Source organism: Alosa pseudoharengus, unplaced genomic scaffold, assembly GCF_046254945.1.
Source record: "Alosa pseudoharengus isolate Yale_2024_CS ecotype anadromous, Long Island Sound unplaced genomic scaffold, YU_APseudo_1.1 YU_APseudo_1.1_scf_18, whole genome shotgun sequence".
Lineage (NCBI taxonomy): Eukaryota > Metazoa > Chordata > Actinopteri > Clupeiformes > Clupeidae > Alosa > Alosa pseudoharengus.
The window spans coordinates 8,169,772-8,190,875 of record NW_027468650.1 but is presented as its reverse complement, the minus strand read 5'-3'; the positions used below and the strand labels follow the sequence as shown (position 1 = coordinate 8,190,875).

General features: G+C 42.9%; 1 protein-coding gene across 2 annotated transcripts; it reads left to right on the top strand.

The window, feature by feature from the left end:
- The first annotated feature begins 1,125 nt into the window (after positions 1–1,125).
- Positions 1,126–20,861, top strand: rnpc3 (RNA-binding region (RNP1, RRM) containing 3). Of its 2 annotated transcripts, none has more exons than XM_076290190.1 (16): positions 1,126–1,193; positions 2,210–2,372; positions 2,587–2,634; positions 2,731–2,840; positions 5,302–5,382; positions 7,683–7,794; positions 8,954–9,022; positions 9,834–9,973; positions 10,435–10,560; positions 11,509–11,672; positions 17,754–17,927; positions 18,418–18,512; positions 18,632–18,690; positions 18,854–18,986; positions 19,743–19,815; positions 20,760–20,861. In XM_076290190.1, exons 2-15 carry the CDS (start codon positions 2,217–2,219, stop codon positions 19,809–19,811), a joined length of 1,536 nt encoding a protein of 511 aa, XP_076146305.1. In that variant the 5' UTR covers positions 1,126–1,193; positions 2,210–2,216; the 3' UTR covers positions 19,812–19,815; positions 20,760–20,861. The 2 variants fall into 2 exon arrangements, with proteins under 2 accessions (XP_076146305.1, XP_076146304.1); XM_076290189.1 differs by lacking the exon at positions 20,760–20,861 and adding an exon at positions 20,208–20,745.
- Positions 20,862–21,104: the final 243 nt, after the last annotated feature.

Below are 21,104 nucleotides of genomic sequence, written 5' to 3'. Positions count from 1 at the left end.
TGTTTCCCTATGCAAGGAATGCCCGCGCTGTCCGCAAAGAAAAGACTTCATTTGCGCAGGAATTTGGAGGGTCCCTGACAACACAGGGGAGATCTCCAGGGGTGAAGTGCAGGCTACTATTTCTACTACTTTTACGTTAAATGGCCCATAATGCACGATCAACTTTCCTCCAGTTTGTGTAAAACTGACCAATGAATATGTTAGAGGCAACTGGAAACATTTGTACCAAGGTCTCAAAACAAATACAAAAAGTCAGAGTTGTTGGCACTGAATGTCTGAATGCAAGTGTTTGATTAGAAATGGAAAACACATTTTCGGTCAGATAAATGAAAGTGTCACTCTTGCACAAGGCTCACCCTATACTTCAAACACTCTCCTTATGCTTTGGAGTCGATCCCATTGCCCTGCACATCAAAGATGTCCTCTCCTAATGTAAACAGAAGTGACTCAGGAATAGAGAGAGCCAGTATAGCTGGGAATGAGACAGACTAGGCCAGGATTTGGCTTGGTCAGACGCCAGGTTTACTCACTCTTCTATGTGAGCCACACACACTGAGGCCATAGTGAAGGGAGAGAGACAGACTGGGTGAGTCTGGAGACACATTCACATAGGCACTCATTATCATTCAGATTTCTCTCAGTGTAATATATAGTAAAGTCTGTACCTATTTAGCTTAGGAAAACACTGAAATAAATTGACAAATTATAAAAACTATAGGCCTGTTCATTTTTATGAGTAAAAAAAAATCACCTGTCGATTACCTTTTTTCACCTTAATGACATCTAGTGTTGAACTTTTTCACCTTGAAACATCTCTGTTTTTCTATCTGTAAAATGTCAGAATGCATTTTTCATCTTGGTTGGTTTGTATGGAATGTATAAGCTCTATGCATTAATGCACACGTTTGAAAACCTCAACAGGGACAACGCTCCGTTATCTGTTAATTTTGTTTGCTGACAGTGACCTCTGTTGGCTAAATAATGAAAAATCCATTCTGTCTTGCCCAGTTTCAATGCCAGTCAAATGAATATTTGTGGCGTTTGATTGATCTCACCACATCCAATCATCGACGTTGTAGGAGGGGCCTATTTGTTCTCTAGCCAATCGGATATCGTATTTTCCGGAAACAACTACTACATGCCGGATACTCATGTGAACGCTTTGAATTCGTGAACAACTCCTCACTTTTTAGGTATGTTAAACTTTTATTTCTTACATTTACGGGGCAGGTGAAAAGCAGTTTGAAGAAGAAAGCAGTTACCGAAAATGTTTCAGGTCATATCCTGTGACAAACGTCAAACCACCCCTTTGTGTTGAGCTCCTGCAGTTTACTGGACGTTAGCCTATTTTGCTACCATAACACGGGCACGGGCAGCTAATGTTGCTTTTGCTATACAATAAATGTTGCAAAGTTTCAGCAGACATTCCCGCGCCCCCTCTATAAAAACATGTTTTAGCCTATAAAACATATGTTAAAATGTACCAATCTTAGTTTTAAACGTGCCTAATTCTGTGATCACTGACAGGGGTTGTCTAGTTCTAGTATCGAGCGAGCTAGCTAACGTTAGTTTAACTTTCTTTCCAGCTTGTTTGTGCAGCGTGCAACTTACCTATCTTACTAGTTGTCTCATCATCCCATTAATTAAAAACGGATTTTATGGTACGAACTATGATTAATTCAGCATGTCCAGTTGTACTGTACAGACATCTTCATTATGAATCCCAACGTTACCTTCGGAGATGCAGGATACAGTGGCAAGTATGCCTTTTGTGGACTGCACTGCTTATTAGTTGTCCAGGCCATAACGCAGACCTTGGTAGACCAGTGCCTGGAAACCACATTTAAGGCTTTCTATGTTGTCTGTGTACTACAAGAGGTGTCAACTGAGAGATAGTAGGAGCAAAAACTGTACTGTACCAAAGAGTATAGAAGTAGGCTAAGTACTAAGTAGGTGGCGCGTGCCACTTGTCCTGCGACACTGTCCCGTGCTACTTGCCAACTAATCCAATCTTAACCCTAACCCATGGAACAGTGGCAAGTGGCAGGAGACAGTGGGCACAGTACAGTTTTTCACAGTACAGTTAACTGCTGGTTGTCAGAATGTTCCAGAATTTATTATGTGAACATTTATAAAGTATAGTGTGTTTTCAACAATTCTGGTAAAATCTCTCGTCTTAAACAGTTTTGTGTTTTTCCCCCCTCGTAAGGTGAGCCATGGCAGACCATGGGGATGGGTCAGTGCAGAGCAAACGGAGCCGGACAGTCATCGTCCGTCACCTGCCAGCTGACCTGACCAGAGAGGAGAAGGAGGACCTTCTTAAGTATTTCGGAGCAGGAGCTGTCCGGGTTCTGTCAGAGAGAGGAGTTCTGGTTAGTTCACTCAAAGAGTCTGGTGTGCCGGTGTGTCGACCACTGTAAGGAGAATATAGCCCTTATTTAACTTTATGGGAACATTGCTCTAGTTGCACAGTTTTTATTTAGCCAGCTTGACAGAAATGGTAGTGTAGATTTCCTTTTTTCTTACCAGCGTGCGTCCTTTAAGTCATTATTCTTCATGATAATCTTGCGTTCATTTGGTCCACAGAAACACACCGCTTTTGCAACTTTTGACAGCGAGGCTTCCGCTGCTAAGGTATGAAAGTTTCTTTTTAACTGTATTGTAATGTTAATGGATGTAGGATTTAGTATCTTTGGCTGATTTGACCACTAACCCTCTCTTCCTTCACAGGCACTAAACAGACTGCATCAGCTCAAGGTTCTTGGCCACACACTAGTTGTTGAATTTGCAAGGGAACAGGAGAGTGTCACTGTACTAAAGGATCCACCTGTAACTGATGGGTATGTGTGCTTCTTGTATCACAACACTGTTGATTTGTTTGTGCATTTAGGGGGGAATTCTCCCATGTGCGTAAGTAAAAAAAAACTGCGTATTTCACTCTGGGCAAGTTCTCCCCTTCGCTTAAATCTATCTTTTACGCACGATAGAGGGAGTTACACGTTTTGGGAGGAGCAACCCTAAAATCTAGGCGTTTCTTATGTATACAACTCTTGCACGCATTCTGTCATGGCTTAAGCACCTTTCCAGCTACGGACTCCGGAGGGCTGTATTTACTACAAGGCCACTACAAGGTGAAACAGCATATTGCTCAATGTCGGCAGTAGGCCTAGTTCTAAATACATGTAGGTTACACAGAACGTTACAAATTAACATTACAGTATCAAATTTGGTGCTTAATATGCTGATACAGCTTCATGTTTCCCCCCATTACAGTGTCACACGGTGCCATATTTCCCGACATTACCTTATCCATGAGGCTACATTGTGAAATAGTGAAAACCCCGTTATAATCACCCGCTTTGGTTATTGGAGCTTACGGACTGTGCATCTTCAGTTTTAACTTGACGTGAAGTCATAATCCCATAGCCTACTTTGTTCGAATCTGTCCATTTCTTTCCAATTTGACCGAAGTCATCCATACATTTGCACAGACGTCTGCACTATTGTCAAGCAGCTTTTATATCTTTCATGCGAAAGTCCACGTTCCACGTTTTCATATCAACCTAAATGAATGAGGTGGTGGATCAGTATGGTTCTATTTTAAATAAATCACACCTCTTTCATAAGGCCACCTTTCGAACTTATGCGCTGTGGGTGTGACAGGCGGGAATGGGAGAATACGCGCAACACAGAAGTGTGTAACTGAAGTGCGATTTACGCGCGAATGGGACAGCTCCCCCCCCCATACTGTGCAGGTGTTTAACAGAGCCAGAAAGGCTAGAATGGCACAAAACCCTTAGATTTCAGAATCTCCCTAGAATTTTCAGTCTAGAGCACCATAAACAAAGTCCTTGCAACGCACTTTGGGCACTTATCAGGCATCTATTTCGGCCAGAACTGCACGTGTGCAAGGCTTCACCACACCAACCTTGCTCCATCGGCGAGATCACAACACATGTGTATACTACAATTGTGTATTCACAACACACCACATGATTGGCACAATGTATTCACATGTCGACTTTTGGCCATGGAAGGGGCAGGATATCCCAGTCCATATTATACCTCTGAAAATGGATATCACATGACCATTCACCTACACTGGCCATTTGTTTCCTTCTGGAAAAGGGTCATATGACAGAAGCTTGACAAATCATGCAAGGGTAGTAGTTACGGATATGACCCATTCAGGAAGAAAAAATGGGAGTCTGCATGATTGCTTTGTAAAATCTCCATTTCTGTCCATCCACACTCAAAACATGACGTTGGATTTTTCAAGGGTCCACTCCACTCAGGATCCTGTTTTTTAGCCTGGCGTAGCCAGCTCAAGTTCTTATCAAAATAGAACATGCCATTTGGATTTGATTACGGGGCGTTTTTCAACCTAGCCTGGAATCCAGCCCGAATTTACCCCACCCACAAAAATTTAAAGATATCAAATACCTTAATCGCTTTTATTGCGTTATTGCGCTGTTAATATCTTGTATAACAGACGTGATAGAAAGAATCAATAATTCAAGGCTATCTGTTTTCAGAAATAAATGTGTTTTCAGTAGGGCTGCACAATAATCACAATTGTAATCGCAGTATGTATCAACGCAATTGCCTAATCGCAAAATCTACAAATAATCACGCACAGTTAATTTTGTCACATTTCTGACTTTTATATTAATTTCATCCTCCTTGAATATGCTACTTCTGGTTGGTGAATGTGCGTAGTGTGTGAGGGGCACAGAAATTCTGATTGGTGAGCTTCACAGTCGGTCAGGGGGTGCTGTGCTTCTTGTGTAGCGTTCTCACCAATCAGGGGTGGCATAAATTAAAGAGATAGTTGGAATATTGAGCTGAATCTATTCATTGACATTCAGAAATCTGTGGGCCTGTGTGTATCTTTGGGGGCCAGTGTGCTGTTTCTATCTTTCCATGATGTAACTGCAGACTTTTTAATTTTTCTTGGACCTTGGAGAAGAACAGACCAGCTTACCAGATCAACAGAACAACACCATAGGACTAGTTAGGCTAATAGTTAATAGTTTACTATAATCTAATAATGGATACCTTCCGTTTTTGGCTTATATTTTCATTTTAACTGTTCACTCAACACTGTTCCAGTGGTTAATAAGAATATAAATTTGTACTTAAATGAACAAAACTTTATTAAAGGGCAAAAATATATCCACCCAGAAATGAGATCATCTGGGTGTTTTACCCAATATCACCTCAAAACACCCCAAGTAAGGTGCATTTCCTAAGAGATCTACTATCTGATGCGGACTGTTCCGTCTGACTCTCCTGTTTCAGTGCTCCTGAGGAGAAGGGGAAGAAAAGTAAACTACCGCAGAATGTTCCTCTCATAGAGACTGGCATTGCTCCAAACCTGGGGTAAGTAGCTCCTCTTTACTTTGTGCGTAAATGTGGAATGTTTCTCCAGCGCTACACTTTGCAAGTATCCACCTGCTAGATCATGTGAGGAAAAGCGTATAGACCTACTACAGGGGCAAGTTTACGATTGTGTGTGTTATCCGTTACTGATCGTGTTTACATGTATTGTCAGAGATGTCAGAGATTTGGACTGGATTTGTGGAAGTGTGGTGCTTGCTGGCACCTCTCAGAATATGTACCCTTTTTCCCTCTTTCTGTCACTCATAGAAATGCACACAAACCTACTCTCTCACTACTCTCTCTACACACACACACACACACACACACACACACACACACACACGGCTGGCCCTGTCAGCGTTGGCCCTTGTCGTCCTCCGAGCACCCTGACGCTGCCCTGGGCTGATGGAGCGCTGATGAGAGGCTGTCTCGGGCAGTCTCATGTCCAATTACGCGGCCCCGTCTGGCTGCGCTGCCCCGCGCGTCTGACAGGCCGGCTGCCACTGCCATGTGCCGGCGCCAGGTGGCCTTTGATAGAGACGCTCGGGGCTATGATATAATTCACCATGAGTACTAGTCACCTCACCTTCAATCACGCGCAGCCCCACCGACAACCCCCCCCCCCCCCCTTTACTTTCTTTCCTTCTTTCATTCATCTGTTTGTTTGCTACCTCTTCCTTGGTCATACAAAAGAAAAGCATATGGCACAAGACTTTTTACTTGGTTGTCTGCAAATAAAGAGGAAATTGGGAAATCTATTTTGACCATGTATATCTTGTGGCCACACTTATACCTTTTCTTTTCTTAATACAGTTATATATATTTATAGATATATATAGATATAGTTTTTTTCTATATATTTTTTTTATATTACCTTGCCTACTCGCTGATATGTCCATATTTATTTTATGCTGGTCTCTAGACTTTATTCTTGCACTGTTGCACTGTTGGACTTACTCATTTGCACAATCACCATGACACTCCCTCACACAGAGCACCTTACCTTACCTTACTATACAGAGAGAATCACAGGCTCAGTCCCTGCCTCAGTCATTGCAAGCGCCTCTTGATTAATCACCCACTACTGTTTTTAGAATTGATTTAGATTTAGTGTTATTTAGTATAATTTGTATTTTAGTATATTTAGTATATTCTTTATCTTCTACTGTCCTTATAGCTTAGTTGTGTTTTTTATATTATATACTTTTAATTACTTTTTTCTGCTGTTAGTGAATGTGTGTGTGATGTCTGTATGCTACTGAGACCTTGAATTTCCCCTGGGGCTCAATAAAGTGTCTGTCTGTCTGTCTGTTTGTGAGTTGGTTCTCCTTTTGGACTTGTCAGTCTTGATATCTAGTGCCCATAGTGGAAGTAGTTGCATGCATATGATGTATATTAAATTGCATGTAAATAATTGTGTATAGCCTACATCCTCACAGGCATCTGAAGATGCAAGACATTTCTAGGGGCAGTTGGAGGGTAGGAATCAGCACCCCTTTGCAACCTGTGTGCGCTCGTCTGTTTGGCAACCTCTTTAGTGTCCCAGGGCCTAATATTTTGGCTCATCTTACAGTTGTTCATTTGATGTCTCTGCCGGTAGAAGCAGGATTCACAATTGTGTTACATGCACACAAAACTAGTTTAGTTTTGAAATACGACAAGGGTATGATCACTGACTGAACTAGCATTTTGTTGCTATTTCAAGCTGAAATGTCAGGCAGACATCAATCATTTTGTGCCCCGACTTCCGCTTTGGCAATTCTGCTGTACCTTTGTATACCGCAGGCTCAGTCCTGGAAATAGTTGAGTGCTGTCTTATAGTTTGTGTCAGACATGGAGGCTGCCCTTAACACAGTAGGCAGGAGCCCTGCCATGTCCCCTACTTTGTTCCCTCAGAGGCAGGCGCAGACATCTGTTGAAAAGGGTTTGATTCAGCCTCCCTCGTGTGCAGTGCAGGCCTGTCGAAAGTGCTCGTGTAGAGGCTGAATAGACGGCAGGATTGCATGCCAGCTCCCCCCACTGTGCCTGAATGAAGCCCGGCTATCGAGTTCCTCTCGGGCAAACCACAGATTGACATTTTCCCTTAAAAAGAAAAACGAAACGAAAACAAAACCAGACAGCCAGAGCCCTCGAAGTCAGCTTCTTGCGACTTCTTGCATCACTGTTATTTAGGTGCCCTGTTGTCGTAGGGTGTTTTTTTGTATTATTTTGAGCGGCCATTGAGGTTACTTTTGTGTCAACAAAGGTCTTCATGTATGTTTGCTTCATAATGCTCAAGGACTTCCTCTTCCCTTCCACAGGTTGAAATTCCAAGCGAACCCGACGCTGAAATATTTATACCCTCCCCCTAGTAATGCCGTCGTGACGAACATCACACACGCACTGCTGAGCGTGCCCAAGTTTTACGTTCAGGTGAGTACGCCACGCGGAGTGTTCATCCTCCACTGTCTCTGCTCACTATCTAGCAGTTGACGCAGGGAAACCATGCCAAGCACGTGCAGCTCGTTTCAAGTTCATGTGTCTCTTGTTTTTCCTTTGTTGTTGTCTGCTACCTGGTCTCGCAAGACTATACTTGACTCCTCTAAAAGCCAAAGCAGTAATTTGAATAAAAACTATAAAGGAAAACAAACAAGAAGTGCTGTTTTCTTCTGCCGTCTTTTTAATTGGCACTTGCCAGTTTTGAAACACATCCAGACTTTTTTCTCTCCATCACTTTGGCCCCCCCCCCCCCCCCCTCTTTTTTCCCCTGAAAAGATCAAATAGCAAATATTTGCATTTAAATTTTCAGGAGGGAGAAAGAGCATTAATAATGAACCTAAGTGGTGCGAATGATTTATAGGCTTAACATTTTCCCCCTGCAGCCACGAGCTGCCTCTCTCCCCTCTACCCTGCCTTTGAATTATGAACTGCCAGTGGCCTCTGGGTGGCGCTGTTGTGTTGTGGCAGAGGCTGCGTCTCGGCAGTGGTCGCAGACGAGGCTCGCTGTGCCTCATCCTGTCAGTCACAGCCCTAAACGCTCCCGATCCACGTGCGGCTTGCATCTGGGTTGCATATGGGGGCGAGGTCACAATTACTGCTTGTCGACGTGGTGCACAACAGCAGGTGCAGGAAGTTCAGTGGGAGAGAGACAAAGGGAAAGAGGCACACCTGCATGCACATACTCATATATTTACACACACACACACACACACACACACACACACATACACACACACACACACAACAGTGGTTGTTGTGCTGCGCCTCAGACTTCATAATACACTCCGGACTCTTGGCAGTTATAATAAGCATCACTCGCTGGTAGAAGGTTATGACTCAGTGGCTCGCTCTCCCTCCATCTCTCTCTACCTATCCCTTTCTCCTCTCCCTTCTTTTTTCATGTGTGCCTTTGATATCCATCTCTCTTTTTGCTCCCTGTCTCCCCCCTACTCTATTTTTCCCTCTCTCTCTCTCTCTCTCTCTCTCTCTCTCTCTCTCTCTCTCTCTCTCTCTCTCTCTCTCTCTCTCTCTCTCTCTCTCTCTCTCTCTCTCTCTCTCTCGCTCTCTCTCGCTCTGCCTCTGGCTCTCTCAGGTCCTCCACCTGATGAACAAGATGAACTTGCCGTGTCCGTTCGGCCCCCTGACACCCAGACCTCCCATGGTGAGACTTCAGTTCAGCTGCCCCATCGCAAAGCTTTACACTTCCTATTACCACAGCACCACAGTGGTACCGTTCATTTAGACTGCACTGTGGATCTCTAGACCAATCTTTGCCAAGCGGTGTGCCGCAGCACGCTGGTGTGCTATGAGAGTGGCGCAAGCCTGGTACAGATTTAAAAAAAATCCATATTGAATTTATTTTTTCTTTGCCCTAAGTAATCATGAACAATTTGCCTGAAATTGTAGATTTTTGAAATCACATTTCACAAATTTGCTTCTGAACCTGACCGACTATTTAATCTGCACAGTTGTTTTGCACATTCGTCTTTCTTGAGTCAAGGAATGTTATACTCATGAGCAACCAACAATCAATCACACCTCAAACGCTCTATAACAACAAACAAAAAGGCATGCTGCTGAAAGTCAAGGAACACGGCAACTTTTTGGGGGAATTTGCTTTTTTGGCGTGTACCCCAGAGGATGCAGACTGCGGTCTGACACTGTTAGTCCAGTTTAACATAATTCCCTGGAAGTTGGTTACACCAGTTCGCCTATACTAGCTCCAGCTAGGCTTACATGTTCCTTTAAAAACGATGCCTGGCCATGAACCTGCCCCACCCCATTTTCAACTGTAAAAAAGATCATTCAAGTTAGGCAACAGGCAGATGGCGTTGCGGCTTTTTGTATGATATCGTGGTGGTATGACGTTAGATTTTCTTACAGTAAACGGTGCTGCAAGAAAGAGTTTGGGAAACACTGATCTAGACCATACTGTTTGTACATCTGAATCTTTTGTTGGTGTCTGTGTCCAGTTTGAGATGTACCACGTACCTGCGGGTCCCGTGCCGCCCCCGTACCCCCCGGAGAACCCCCCTCTGCCGACGGAAGGGACCGACGCCAGCGAGGAGGAGTCTGAGTACGAGAGCGAGGGTGACGAGGAGGAGAAAGAGAGGTACGTGTCGACGGGACACAACCAGCTCTGCTTTTGTCTCCACCCCCCGGCCATTTTCCCATTTCCCTCTTTGTTTAGCCAGGGCGGGTCTCCACCTCCAGGTTACATCTGCTCGCGGATGTCAGAAGCCATAACAACCAGCTATGCGCAACTCATTCACAGTAGTCAATTTAACTCCTCCACCTTGGCTACTACAAATCGAGTGGGGCCCTTAGGCAGTTCTATCAGCATCTAAACTGGAAGAGGGAGTCAAAGCTGTGAGTTAGTAAAGCTCAGACTTGCGGAGACGAGAGTGTCTCGTGCCGTCGTGCCGACCTTCAAGATGCTAAACACACGTCCTCCTCAGTCTTAGAGTTTTATCGACAGCTGAACACATGAAAGATTAACCCCCATCTCTTCCTATTTACTTTACTTTACATCTGCCTCTTGGTTTTTTCTCTCCCACCCTGCCTCCCACCCAGGATGGTGAGACTGATGGGCCTGGTCAACCAGCCGTGCAAGAGGCCGGCCCGGACGAAAGCGCCAGCCACCAGGAAGAAGCCCAAGCTGAAGGACCTGCTCTACGCGCCCAAGCCGGAGCCCCACAGGTGACTCAGCATAGTCACGTCTCTGGATGTCTGCCAGTCCCACTCCTGGGCTTAGAGCCAGTGTTTCCCATACATTGACTTATTTGTGGCGGCCCACCACAATATAAACATTGACCACCACACAATGATTTTCCAGGTTGTACTAAATTGTGCTTAAATCTGGTTAGCATCATAACCACGCTATGCTAATTTGCTAACAACTGTTGCATTCAGGTTAATTCTGTAGTGGTCTGTCGGTCTGTGCGCACAGAGCGTATGGCAAAGATGCGCTCCTCTCATATCCTCCTCTATAGGCCAGTCTGGCTCTGAGGAAAATAGCAGTAGTACATATCAGCATGCAATAATTAGTACATATAGAAAGGTTAGTTGCTTACTAGTATAATAGCAATAAATTTGCTGCTCCTGATTGTGGAACTCATAAGTTATACGATCTAGATATTAAATGTATATTTGATTATTATATATTGCTTGCAATGATGCTATTTTAGTAGTCTCATTAGTGTGTATCGCCCAGGATTAGGTTTCATTGATTCTAGTTTCTGCATATTATGGGTATTTTATTACATTGCCACTGGCTGTGCCAGATTAAGTTGATCTGCCTGACATGTTTTTGTAGCACTAGAAAAGATTAGGTACTGGCATGAAGCAACACGTTTTCTGGAAGATACTGCTGTGCAGATAATATTAAATTGTCTGTGATTGCATATTCATACTGTGTATTTATACTGGCTGTAAAGATTGTAACAGAAGGACTTGAATGCTTCTCTGTCTACAGTGTCGTGGAGGGGAATAAAATAAAAATGAGCAAAGTCAAAACATTTCATTTCCAAGCAGTCTGCATTCAAACATCTCTGTTACAGTCTCAATCCAGAGCAGCTTAGAAATGATCAAATGTTCTGACATTTGGTTCCCTCCTGTGCTCCTGTTCTGTTCTGTTGTGTTCCGTAGTGCTACGGCCCCGGTTCTCCAGGCATCAGATGTGTTTGAGCAGCCTCAGGCCCTGGGTCCCAAAAAGATTGAGTTCCACATCCCTCCAGAGGTGTCCTCCATCTTGGAAGCCCCAGACCAGGCTCACCAGCAGGAGAGTGAGGAGGAGAGAGAGGATAACACAGGTAACACCTACACACGTGCACGCACACACACACACACACACACACACACACACACACACACACCGTACATAGGTAACACCTACACATGCGCACACAGACACACACACACACACACACACACACACACACACACACACACACACACACACACACCGTTCATAGGTAACACCTACACGCACACACACACACACACACACACCGTACATAGGTAACACCTACACACGCGCACACAGACACACACACACACACACACTGTACACAGGTAACACCTACACACATACACACACATTCATAAACACTCACACACCTCACTCCCCATACACACCAGTGTTACCTAGAGACTGGAGTTTTAATTAACATACCGGTTAGCCCTGTGAATTGGGGCTCAGTGGGTGTGCATAGAGAATTACGGAGTCTCTATTGTCCTCCCTCACCCACCTACCATTCTTTCTCTCTCTCTCTCTCTCTCTTTCTCTCTCTCTCTTTCTCTCTCCCTCTCTCTCTTTCTCTCTCTCTTTCTCTCTCTCTCTCTCTCTCTCTCTATCCCTTTCCCCCTATCCAATTCTTCCTCTCCCACCGCTGTCTCTTCTCTCTGCTGTCTAACTCTGTCTGTCTCGCTGATCTGGCTTTCTCTTTTCCTGTTGGCTTTCTCCTGATCTGGCTTTCTCTTTTCCTGTTGGCTTTCTCCTGATCTGGCTTTCTCTTTTTCTCTCTCTCTTTCTCTATCTTGCCTCTCCTTTCTTAGCTACACCAAAATGGAGAGTCCAAACAGGTGGCTGTGTACATATATCGTTGTTGGCTGGCACAATTTTGTTTGTTTGTTTGTTTATTTATTTATTTATTAAGTGTGCTTGCAAGCACACTTATTGTTCTTCTTAAGTTTTATTATTTTTCCCATCTCCCTAATTTTTTGTCAGCTCTAGCGCCTAGGCCCTTTGAGACAGAGACACCGTTCCAACTTTAAAACGTCCGGTCAGTACCGGTGTAAGTTGGTCGCGAAGATAACGTCAGGTGGGCGTGTCGTTCGTCCGCCATATTGGATTGAACAGAAAGCGAAACTAAATTTTCACAGGTCACAAATTTGGTCCGAACGCCACGAAACTTGACGTACATTATCCTTGGACCAAGCCTCACAAATGTTAGCGGAAGGATTTTTGATTTTCGAAAGCGTTTGCCCGTCACAGCCAAACGAAATTGGCGGCGAAGCTCCGAAACAGGAAGTCGTCCATATCTCAGGAACACTGTCACATATCGATACCAAATTTTGTATATGAACTGGGGACTCCAGTGTGAGGGTGCATAAGCTAAAAAAAAAAAGAAATATTCCAAAAGTTTTCATCATTTGGCAAACCACCCACTGGTATTTGGTAACTCACACCATTCACTTTTCACCATTCACCTTCTATCACAATGCCTTCCATGTATGCACAATGTCTCTGGGCAGCCATGTCTCCAGGCAACCTTGCCCAATCATGAAATCCTTGCTCTGCCATGGGATAGTATGGACTTACGAACTGAATTAGCAAGGAGAACAGTAGCTATATATAGCTTACATAATAGAGTTGTTTTCACATTGACGGTATTCAAATTACATTTTTCATTATTGTTACATATCATGATGGGATAGTATTATTAAAAATGTTACAAGTATGCAAATGCATATGTTTACGGGCATTTAGGTTTTACTGTGTTGTTTTGTTGTAAAGACATGCAAGGCATTCTGGGCCATGTAATAGACAAAGCAGTGGTCGGCAGCGTTAACTTGATTTCCTGTATTAATATGAATAGGTGTTTCTGTAAACCTAGGGACAATAAACAGCTATCTCTGTAAAAAAAACGAGCTGGTAATCGCCATTGAAGAGGGAACTATGATAAAAAGATTGTTTTCCTAAAAGCATGGAGTTGATGAAAGAATAAACAAGCGTCACGTTAATGTTAAATAGCCTACCTATCTGAACGCTAGGTGGCAGCGTTGTATTACATTTCACTAGTGTAGCCTACTTGAAATACGGTGTGAGATTCACAAGTAAGGAAGGTGCAAATATTATGTAATTTATCATGGGAAATTATTGGAAATGTTATTTCTTGTTTATCCTAATTGCAAACCACACACATCCATTCGGAATCACATGTACACATTTATTACTGAAAGACTATCATTTCATTTATTTGATGTCGCCTAGCAACACAGCCTTCAGAGCAAAGATTCTAGAACAGGGCTTCAGAGAGACACATTTTGAGTTTGTGGCCAAGAACCTAAAATATCGGTTTCCATGTGCTGGATGGTGTGCGTCCTTTATGAAAGTAAGTGTTTTATACAGTTAACGTTACAGACATAATGAGTCATGTTGTAGTGGTCAACATAAATGTGCCCCTTCTGTTATTAGAATGCTAAGCGGAGAAGCATGCTAAGCAGAGATTTAGTATCATTAATTTCTTGTGTGGCTAGCTATAGGGAGGAGATGTATGTTGCTAATTGGGATTTATGTTGTTTAGGTAATGCCATGGTCATTTGATATGAGATGCTTGCACTCGTAACTTCGTCACGTGTAACTTTAGGACTGCTATTTTTTTTACTAACAGTAATTCACGAAGCACTTTAGCCTTAAAAGTAGCACCTACGTCTGTGACAGCTTAAAAGAAGTGGCAAGGACTCCTAACGCGATGTTTTGAAATGCGTTTACTATTGTCTACAGGAGCTTCCAATCGCGAGGGAACTTGCATTGTAGGCATAACTAAGGGATGCAATAACACCACCAACAACCAAAACTAGCCTACTCATTGTCAACATGTACATGAAATGTAACGTTTCATGTGAATCAAATTAAAATGTTTTCTTTGCAAACGTAGGCATAGGCGTATGGTGACAGATTAATTTAATAATGCTGCTGTGTGAATCACGGTAATCACGGTGAATGAAGTGGCCACTTCTTAATGGGACCCACTGTATGGAAGTGGGCTAAGTAAAATAGAGATGTTTTAAATAAGATAAGGTTAATCAGAATTCTACGATATGCCCGCTTGACAACGGCTTGACAACAGCAGAGATAGAACTGGCCTTTGGCCATAGCAACCATCCATTTAGAACAACTGGCCTTCATAGCAACCAAAGATCTGAGCTGTGTTGCAATGTGAGGTAAAGTATAGAAAGGTGATGAAACATACAGAGACAGGTCAAGAAATATAGTGCAGTGTAAACAGTAGTATACAGTTGATTTACAGAATGTGGTTTAGAGTAATATGAATTAAATATAAATATGTACAGTGTATTAGCAGTTATCTCATACAATAAGTAGAATAATGTAGGCTATGTAGATGTAGCAGTAACATTATAATAGTAGAAATAATAATATAGATATATGCAGTGTATTAACAGAATATAATAAAACAGAATAAATATGGATATTCAATATGACAAATATATAACAGATATGTACATAACATACAGCTATGTGTAGTGTGGAAACAGTGTCATTGTAGTGCAGAAACAACATTATAAGAGTAGTAAGAATAAGTCTATGTGCAGGATGAATAGTATAAAGATCAGTAGAATAACTATGTATAAATGTAATTACAGTAGGCCTATGTACATTTGTAAATAAATAAAAAACTATGGGTGAGAGGGATAAATTAATTTTATTTAATCGTAAAAGTAAATTGCATTCAATTAAATTGCAATTAAAAATCTTTCCAGTAGGCTTTAATGTCACGCAAAAAGTACAACCAAAGCTGAGCTTGATCAACTAGAACGTCTAAAGAACCAGAACTTGAGTGTAGTTTTTTGCTGGGTCACAGGCCATGTTGGTCTGAGGGGAAATGAGAAAGCGGACAGTGCTGCTAAGCAAGCCCTCAATGAAGAAGTCACAGAATGTCAAATCCCTGCCCCAGACCTTAAACCTATACTGAACTCTTACATCTCAGATAAGTGGCAATCTGAATGGGATTAATGTACCAACAACAAGCAAGGAATGTGAATTTTGGCACATTTTCATCATCCACTGGGTCGTTATGGGCCACACAAAATACGGTATTGCTAAAATTACTCCTATTGTGGCTATTAGAGACATGCGTTCATGAGTATCCAGCTACATTCAATGAGTTAAGTAAAATACATTCACACACACAAAAAAAAAACATCACTAATGTTGTGGACATTCCTTTATTCTGAGATACATCAATAGGCTCTCAAAACAATCAACAGACATAAGGTCTTTATAGAGCAAATCCATATAGATTATTTGTCAAATAAACCAGTAAAACAGAATTAGGGGATGGAATATATAACATTCACACTCATAGCTCATATTTTTAAAATAAATCAGTGATCTCTAGGTTACCTGATAGCCCAGTTTGAGAGGTGCAAGACACGTGACATTATTTATTTTTGCAGCCAATCACTGCTGTTGTTTTATTTTATTGATTTGATTTTAGTCATAGAAGCTAAATTCGAAGGCAGGCCACAGGTAAAATCCAACGAACCGCATTCACCCCGCAAGGCAATAGTTGAATAGAGCTTTTGAGGTATTGCCACTGCTCCAACACTGAAAGGCACTGTTAGAATGCTTGGATCAAGCCAGGTTCAGCATAGCGTATGCCACTGTCTGCTCACGTTGGTGACCGGACCAGGGCAAGCACACTTTTGCAGTTCCTGCCGGAAATGCAGTCTAGTTTATTAATTAACACCCCTTTTTTATTAGTTCTATTCTCTGAGAGGTTCTGCATGCCTGTGGATGGTTGTGTGTGTGTGTTAGCCTTATTAGCTAGGCTGGTTTGCGTTTTGGATTTAGCAATGCATATTTAGAAGGGTCCCAATGTCTCTTCATCTTTCCAATGCAAGTTCACATATAGGTTTACATCCGTGTTTCACAAAGTGTGAGGCATGTATTCCTGTGTGAGTGCATGTCTGTCTGTGTTTACACAGTACTTGTAAGCCTCTCCTCTCAATTGGCCTCAATCTTACGTTTGTTTGTTTTGCGCTCTTCAACCCAAACAAAGTAGAAAGAAAAAAAAAAATTCACTAAAAGGAAAATATGAAAGGCTGCCACCCTCCCTCCCTGTCTCACTCTTTTTCTCAGCCTCCCTGAGACCAGATTGACAAGGCCGTTTTCCCCCTTTCCTTCTCTCTCCATCTCGTTTCGGGCAGATAAACAATACAGTTCAACACAGGGAGGGGAGCGCAAGCTGCATGATAAGGTTTTGGATAATTCAGATTACAGGAGGAAACCAAAAAAAAAAAAACAGAGTTCTCACAGGCGAATTTATCAGAGCCTGGCTTTCTGCTCTGATACACACACACACATGCACGTACAGACACACACATGCACACACAGACACACACATGCACACACACACACAGACACACACACACGCACACACTCTCTCTCTCTCACTCGGATGCACCCGTCCAGATCTGAACGACAAGGCTGCAGAGGATTTGCGCCGGCTTGCCGCGCCATCATCCTTGCCCCTCTCCCTCCCAACCACACACAAACACACACATACACAAACGCGCACACACACACACACACACACACCACTCACTCTTTCTTCTTTTATCCTCTCGTGCCCATGTGCCAGATGCCAGTCGTGCCCTGCCCTGCCCCGGCTTCCCTGTCGAGGGGCTCACACGAGAGAGAGAGGCACGGCGCGCTTGAACGTGGCCTGCTCTGTTGTGTAAAGAGGAAAAACACAGTGTGGCTTTAGCGTTGCTGAGGATTTGGTAATGAGGGGACATGCTTGGATGGATGTGACCTTAGGTCTGTGTGATTTAAGTGGTTCTAATGTGTGTGTGTGTTTGTGTGTGTATTGGTTAAAAATCTTAATTTGGTCCTCTCATTATCTTTTGTAGCTAACACACACCTAAACAAACTCTTTTGTGTGAGAAATTGTAATCATTTCAACATTAAACATGCTTCGGACTTTCATCTCTACCATTTCCAAAACCAGGAAACAAAGTTCTGGCAGGTCTGACCATTCATTAAGCACTCTCTCTCATTCTCTTTCTTTCTTTTCATTTCTTTCTTTCTTTTCATCTCTTTCATCTCTCTCTCTCCCCCTCTCGCGTTCTCTTTCTCGCTCTAGCAGAGACAGATGACCAGCAAGGTCCCTCGGACGAGGTGGCGGATGGCTTTGGCAAGATCTACCCAGCTGTCCAGGCCCCCCCAACGCAGGAGGAGGACAGTGGAGAGGAAGAGGACATCCCCTCAGACTTCATCTCCAGGAAGGAGCTAGACAAGGGACGTCTCTCCAGGGACGGTAAGGGATACCCCATGCCACCGTCCCTGGAGAGAGAGAGACACACACACACACACACACACACTGAGTAAACCACTCCACATCAAACAGCATCAAATATACTGGATATGAGCAGCATTTCGGTTTCATAGAAGAGACCCATCTTCTGATTAATAATTTATATATTTTTAAAATTCTGGAGCGCTCGCTGTGTTATTGTGAAGCTAAAATTTTCACACATGTGACTGACAATCCACTAGGGCTGCATGAAGGTGTGTCTGTTTTGGTGTGATGCTGAAGGATTTGCACGCATCAATTAGAATGCACACCTCCGTTGCTCTTGTCTGTCTTGTTTTACACCAGAATGCATTTTTTTGTGTGTGTGTTTGATGCTGTGTTTGTGTATCAAAAAGCCGTCTGCTGATTTGAGTCTCGTGTCTTGCTGACTTTGTTCTCCTCCTGAGTCTCCTGCTACCTTTCAACATCCTCCTCTCTCACCCCTCTAAAACAGAGATGAAAAGGATGTCTGTGTTTAAAAATTATGAGCCCGGCGAAGTGACCTGCAGGTTGTACGTGAAGAACATCGCCAAGCAAGTAGAAGAAAAAGTAAGTACCTGCACCATGGGAAGACTCCCACTGAAGCAGCAGACGAAGACTGAAGTGTAGGAGTTCATCGATTAAAATGTAATTGGATTGGTTCTCACTGCTGCCTTTGTCATCTTTAGGACTTAAAGTACGTCTATGGCAGGTACATCGACATCACATCAGAGGCAGAGAGAAATATGTAAGTGCCATTTTTTTTCTTTAAGATCTCTTGTCTCCTTCAAAAACTTAAAATCAGTTGTGTTGATGCAGCCAGACAGTTCTGTGAACATTTTGTGCATTGAGCCTGAGTCTCAGGGCCATGTGGTTTCCATTACTTCAGTGTGTGCCGTTCTCCCCTGCAGGTTTGATATAGTTTTAATGAAGGAGGGGAGAATGAAAGGTCAAGCTTTCATTGGCCTGCCCAGCGAGAAAAGTGCAGAGAAGGCCTTGAGGGACACCAATGGATATGTGCTCAACGACAAGCCACTCGTGGTGGTATCCTTTGCGTGTCACATTGACGTTTCTTTTCTTATTCAGGAGGAAGTGGCTGTGAATGGCCTTGTGTAATTATGGAACGATTTTGTGTGAGAGGTTTTAACAGTATTTATTTACATAAACTTTTATTAATTTAGCAGACACTACTGTAGCAGAGCTACAATACAAAGGAGACCTCAGGTAACAATACATATTATTACAGTACTACTACCAGAGGAAGTATTAGGAAGTAGTTTAAGTACTAGTCAAAGTGGTCGAAGGAAATATGTTAGGAGAGGAGGTACTCTCGGAAGAGTTGGGTCTTCAAGAGTTTCCTGTCGATAGAGAGGGATGTCCCTGCGCTGGTAGCACTTGGTAGGACATTCTACCAACAGGGAACTACAAATGAAAATAGTCTGGATTGCCGTGCGTAGGGGCGACAGTGCCAGATGACGTTACTTCGAGATGGTGGGAATGACAGATAGAGTTGGGTAGAATCTGCGTAGCAGTGATCTGAGAAGCCGTGTGAGCGGATAATCAGGCTCAGCGAAGTGGGGTACATGTTAAAGAGAAGGGGCCCCAGCACCAAGCCTTGGGGCACTTCGTTTGGTGAGGCGGTAAGATGCAGACTTTGTCTTAGCCAAGACACATTGAACGATCACCCAGTGAGGTAGGATTCAATTTATTGTCTTCACCATGCTAGTTAATGGTGTCTGCATAGCAGAGAACAAACATTATTCCATTGCTTGCATTGTGAGTCCTTGACCCAGAACACAGCAATTTGCCCGATCAGCCAGACCCAAACAAGATGCTGGAGATGCAAAGAAACCACCAAAGAGGTCTTAGAAGGGTAAGCTACAGTCCTGTCTCCTTGGGGATATTTTAGAAGGGATTTCTAAGATGTCCAGCTACCATTCAAAATATTTAGCACTAAAAGCCGTGTAAAACTGGGTAAGCTTATTAGAAATGCAACGACAAATCGATTTATTGATTAATTTACCAGTAGTAGTTGACATTATCTTGAGGATTTCAATTTGAGGACATCAACATGTTTCACCATGTTCCGATATTATTTATAGACCAAACAACTATCCAATCGATCTATCAGGAAAACAAATCAACAAATAATCAAAAAGTCTAATTATGAAAATTCATGTTTTTCCCCCAGTCGTAAAGCAAACATAATCTTAGAAATATTAGAAGACATTGTATTAATCCAGTGAAATATTTCATTTGTTTAAGATGTTGATGGCAAAAAAAACGTCTCTGTTGGGATCGATGGGGAAATGTTGTATCCTTCTAATCATGGCATATCCTTTCAAGATACTGGTTTTAACGGGAATGTTCAACAATTAGTTCATCGTACCCTCATACTGTGACATTTAGGCTTCTACACTCAAAAGACCCACTTTACATGGAGTGATATTTTGAATAGAGATAGTTTCACACTACCTTTACCTTAGTTTCAGTTTGCAAAATGATGAAAAAACCTGTGTGTGAGATACTACAATAGATACCTTTGCCTGTGAGTCACACTGCAGAGATCTGACGTTTAGTTGCACATTTCTCTGCGTCCTCCCATCTCCTCTCACCCCTGCTTAGCCCTAATTGCATTGACAGCTCCTGTTTTTTTTCTCCTAACATGTCTGAAATAAGCTGTGCCCACATTTAAACTTTTATCTGCGCCTGCTGACTATGTTGAACATTTGCTCTCTCTCTCTCTCTCTCTCTCTCTCTCTCTCTCTCTCTCTCTCTCTCTCTCTCTCTCTCTCTCTCACGTCTTTGCCTTTACAGACTGCACGTTTTGACCTGACCACCCTTGACTGAAGACCTTGATTTAAATAAATAAATGTTTCTTTTATAATAAAATCCAAAAGAGTCTGACTATTGTCTCATTATTTTTGTGACGCACATGACCGTGTTAGACAGTTACTCATTTTGTTTTTCATCCGAGGTGTTATTAATATTCCAGCCCGTCCGTTGTAGTGTGTGGTTGTGTATCATTTTCACACATGTGGTGACGGAGATGAAGTGAGTCAACGCAGGCTATCCGAAATCCATCACAGCTCCTGGGTGCTAAGCAACAGATGGTGGTGTCAGCGCCGTGAGACTGGCGATGACTGGCAGAGAGGGAAAACA

Coding starts and splice junctions, on each gene's coding strand:
- rnpc3 (XM_076290190.1), top strand. CDS start 2,217: ATGGCAGACCATGGGGATGGGTCAGTGCAGAGCAAACGGAGCCGGACA. Junction 2,635..2,730: donor GCGAGGCTTCCGCTGCTAAG/GTATGAAAGTTT, acceptor CTTCCTTCACAG/GCACTAAACAGACTGCATCA. Junction 10,561..11,508: donor CCCAAGCCGGAGCCCCACAG/GTGACTCAGCAT, acceptor TGTGTTCCGTAG/TGCTACGGCCCCGGTTCTCC.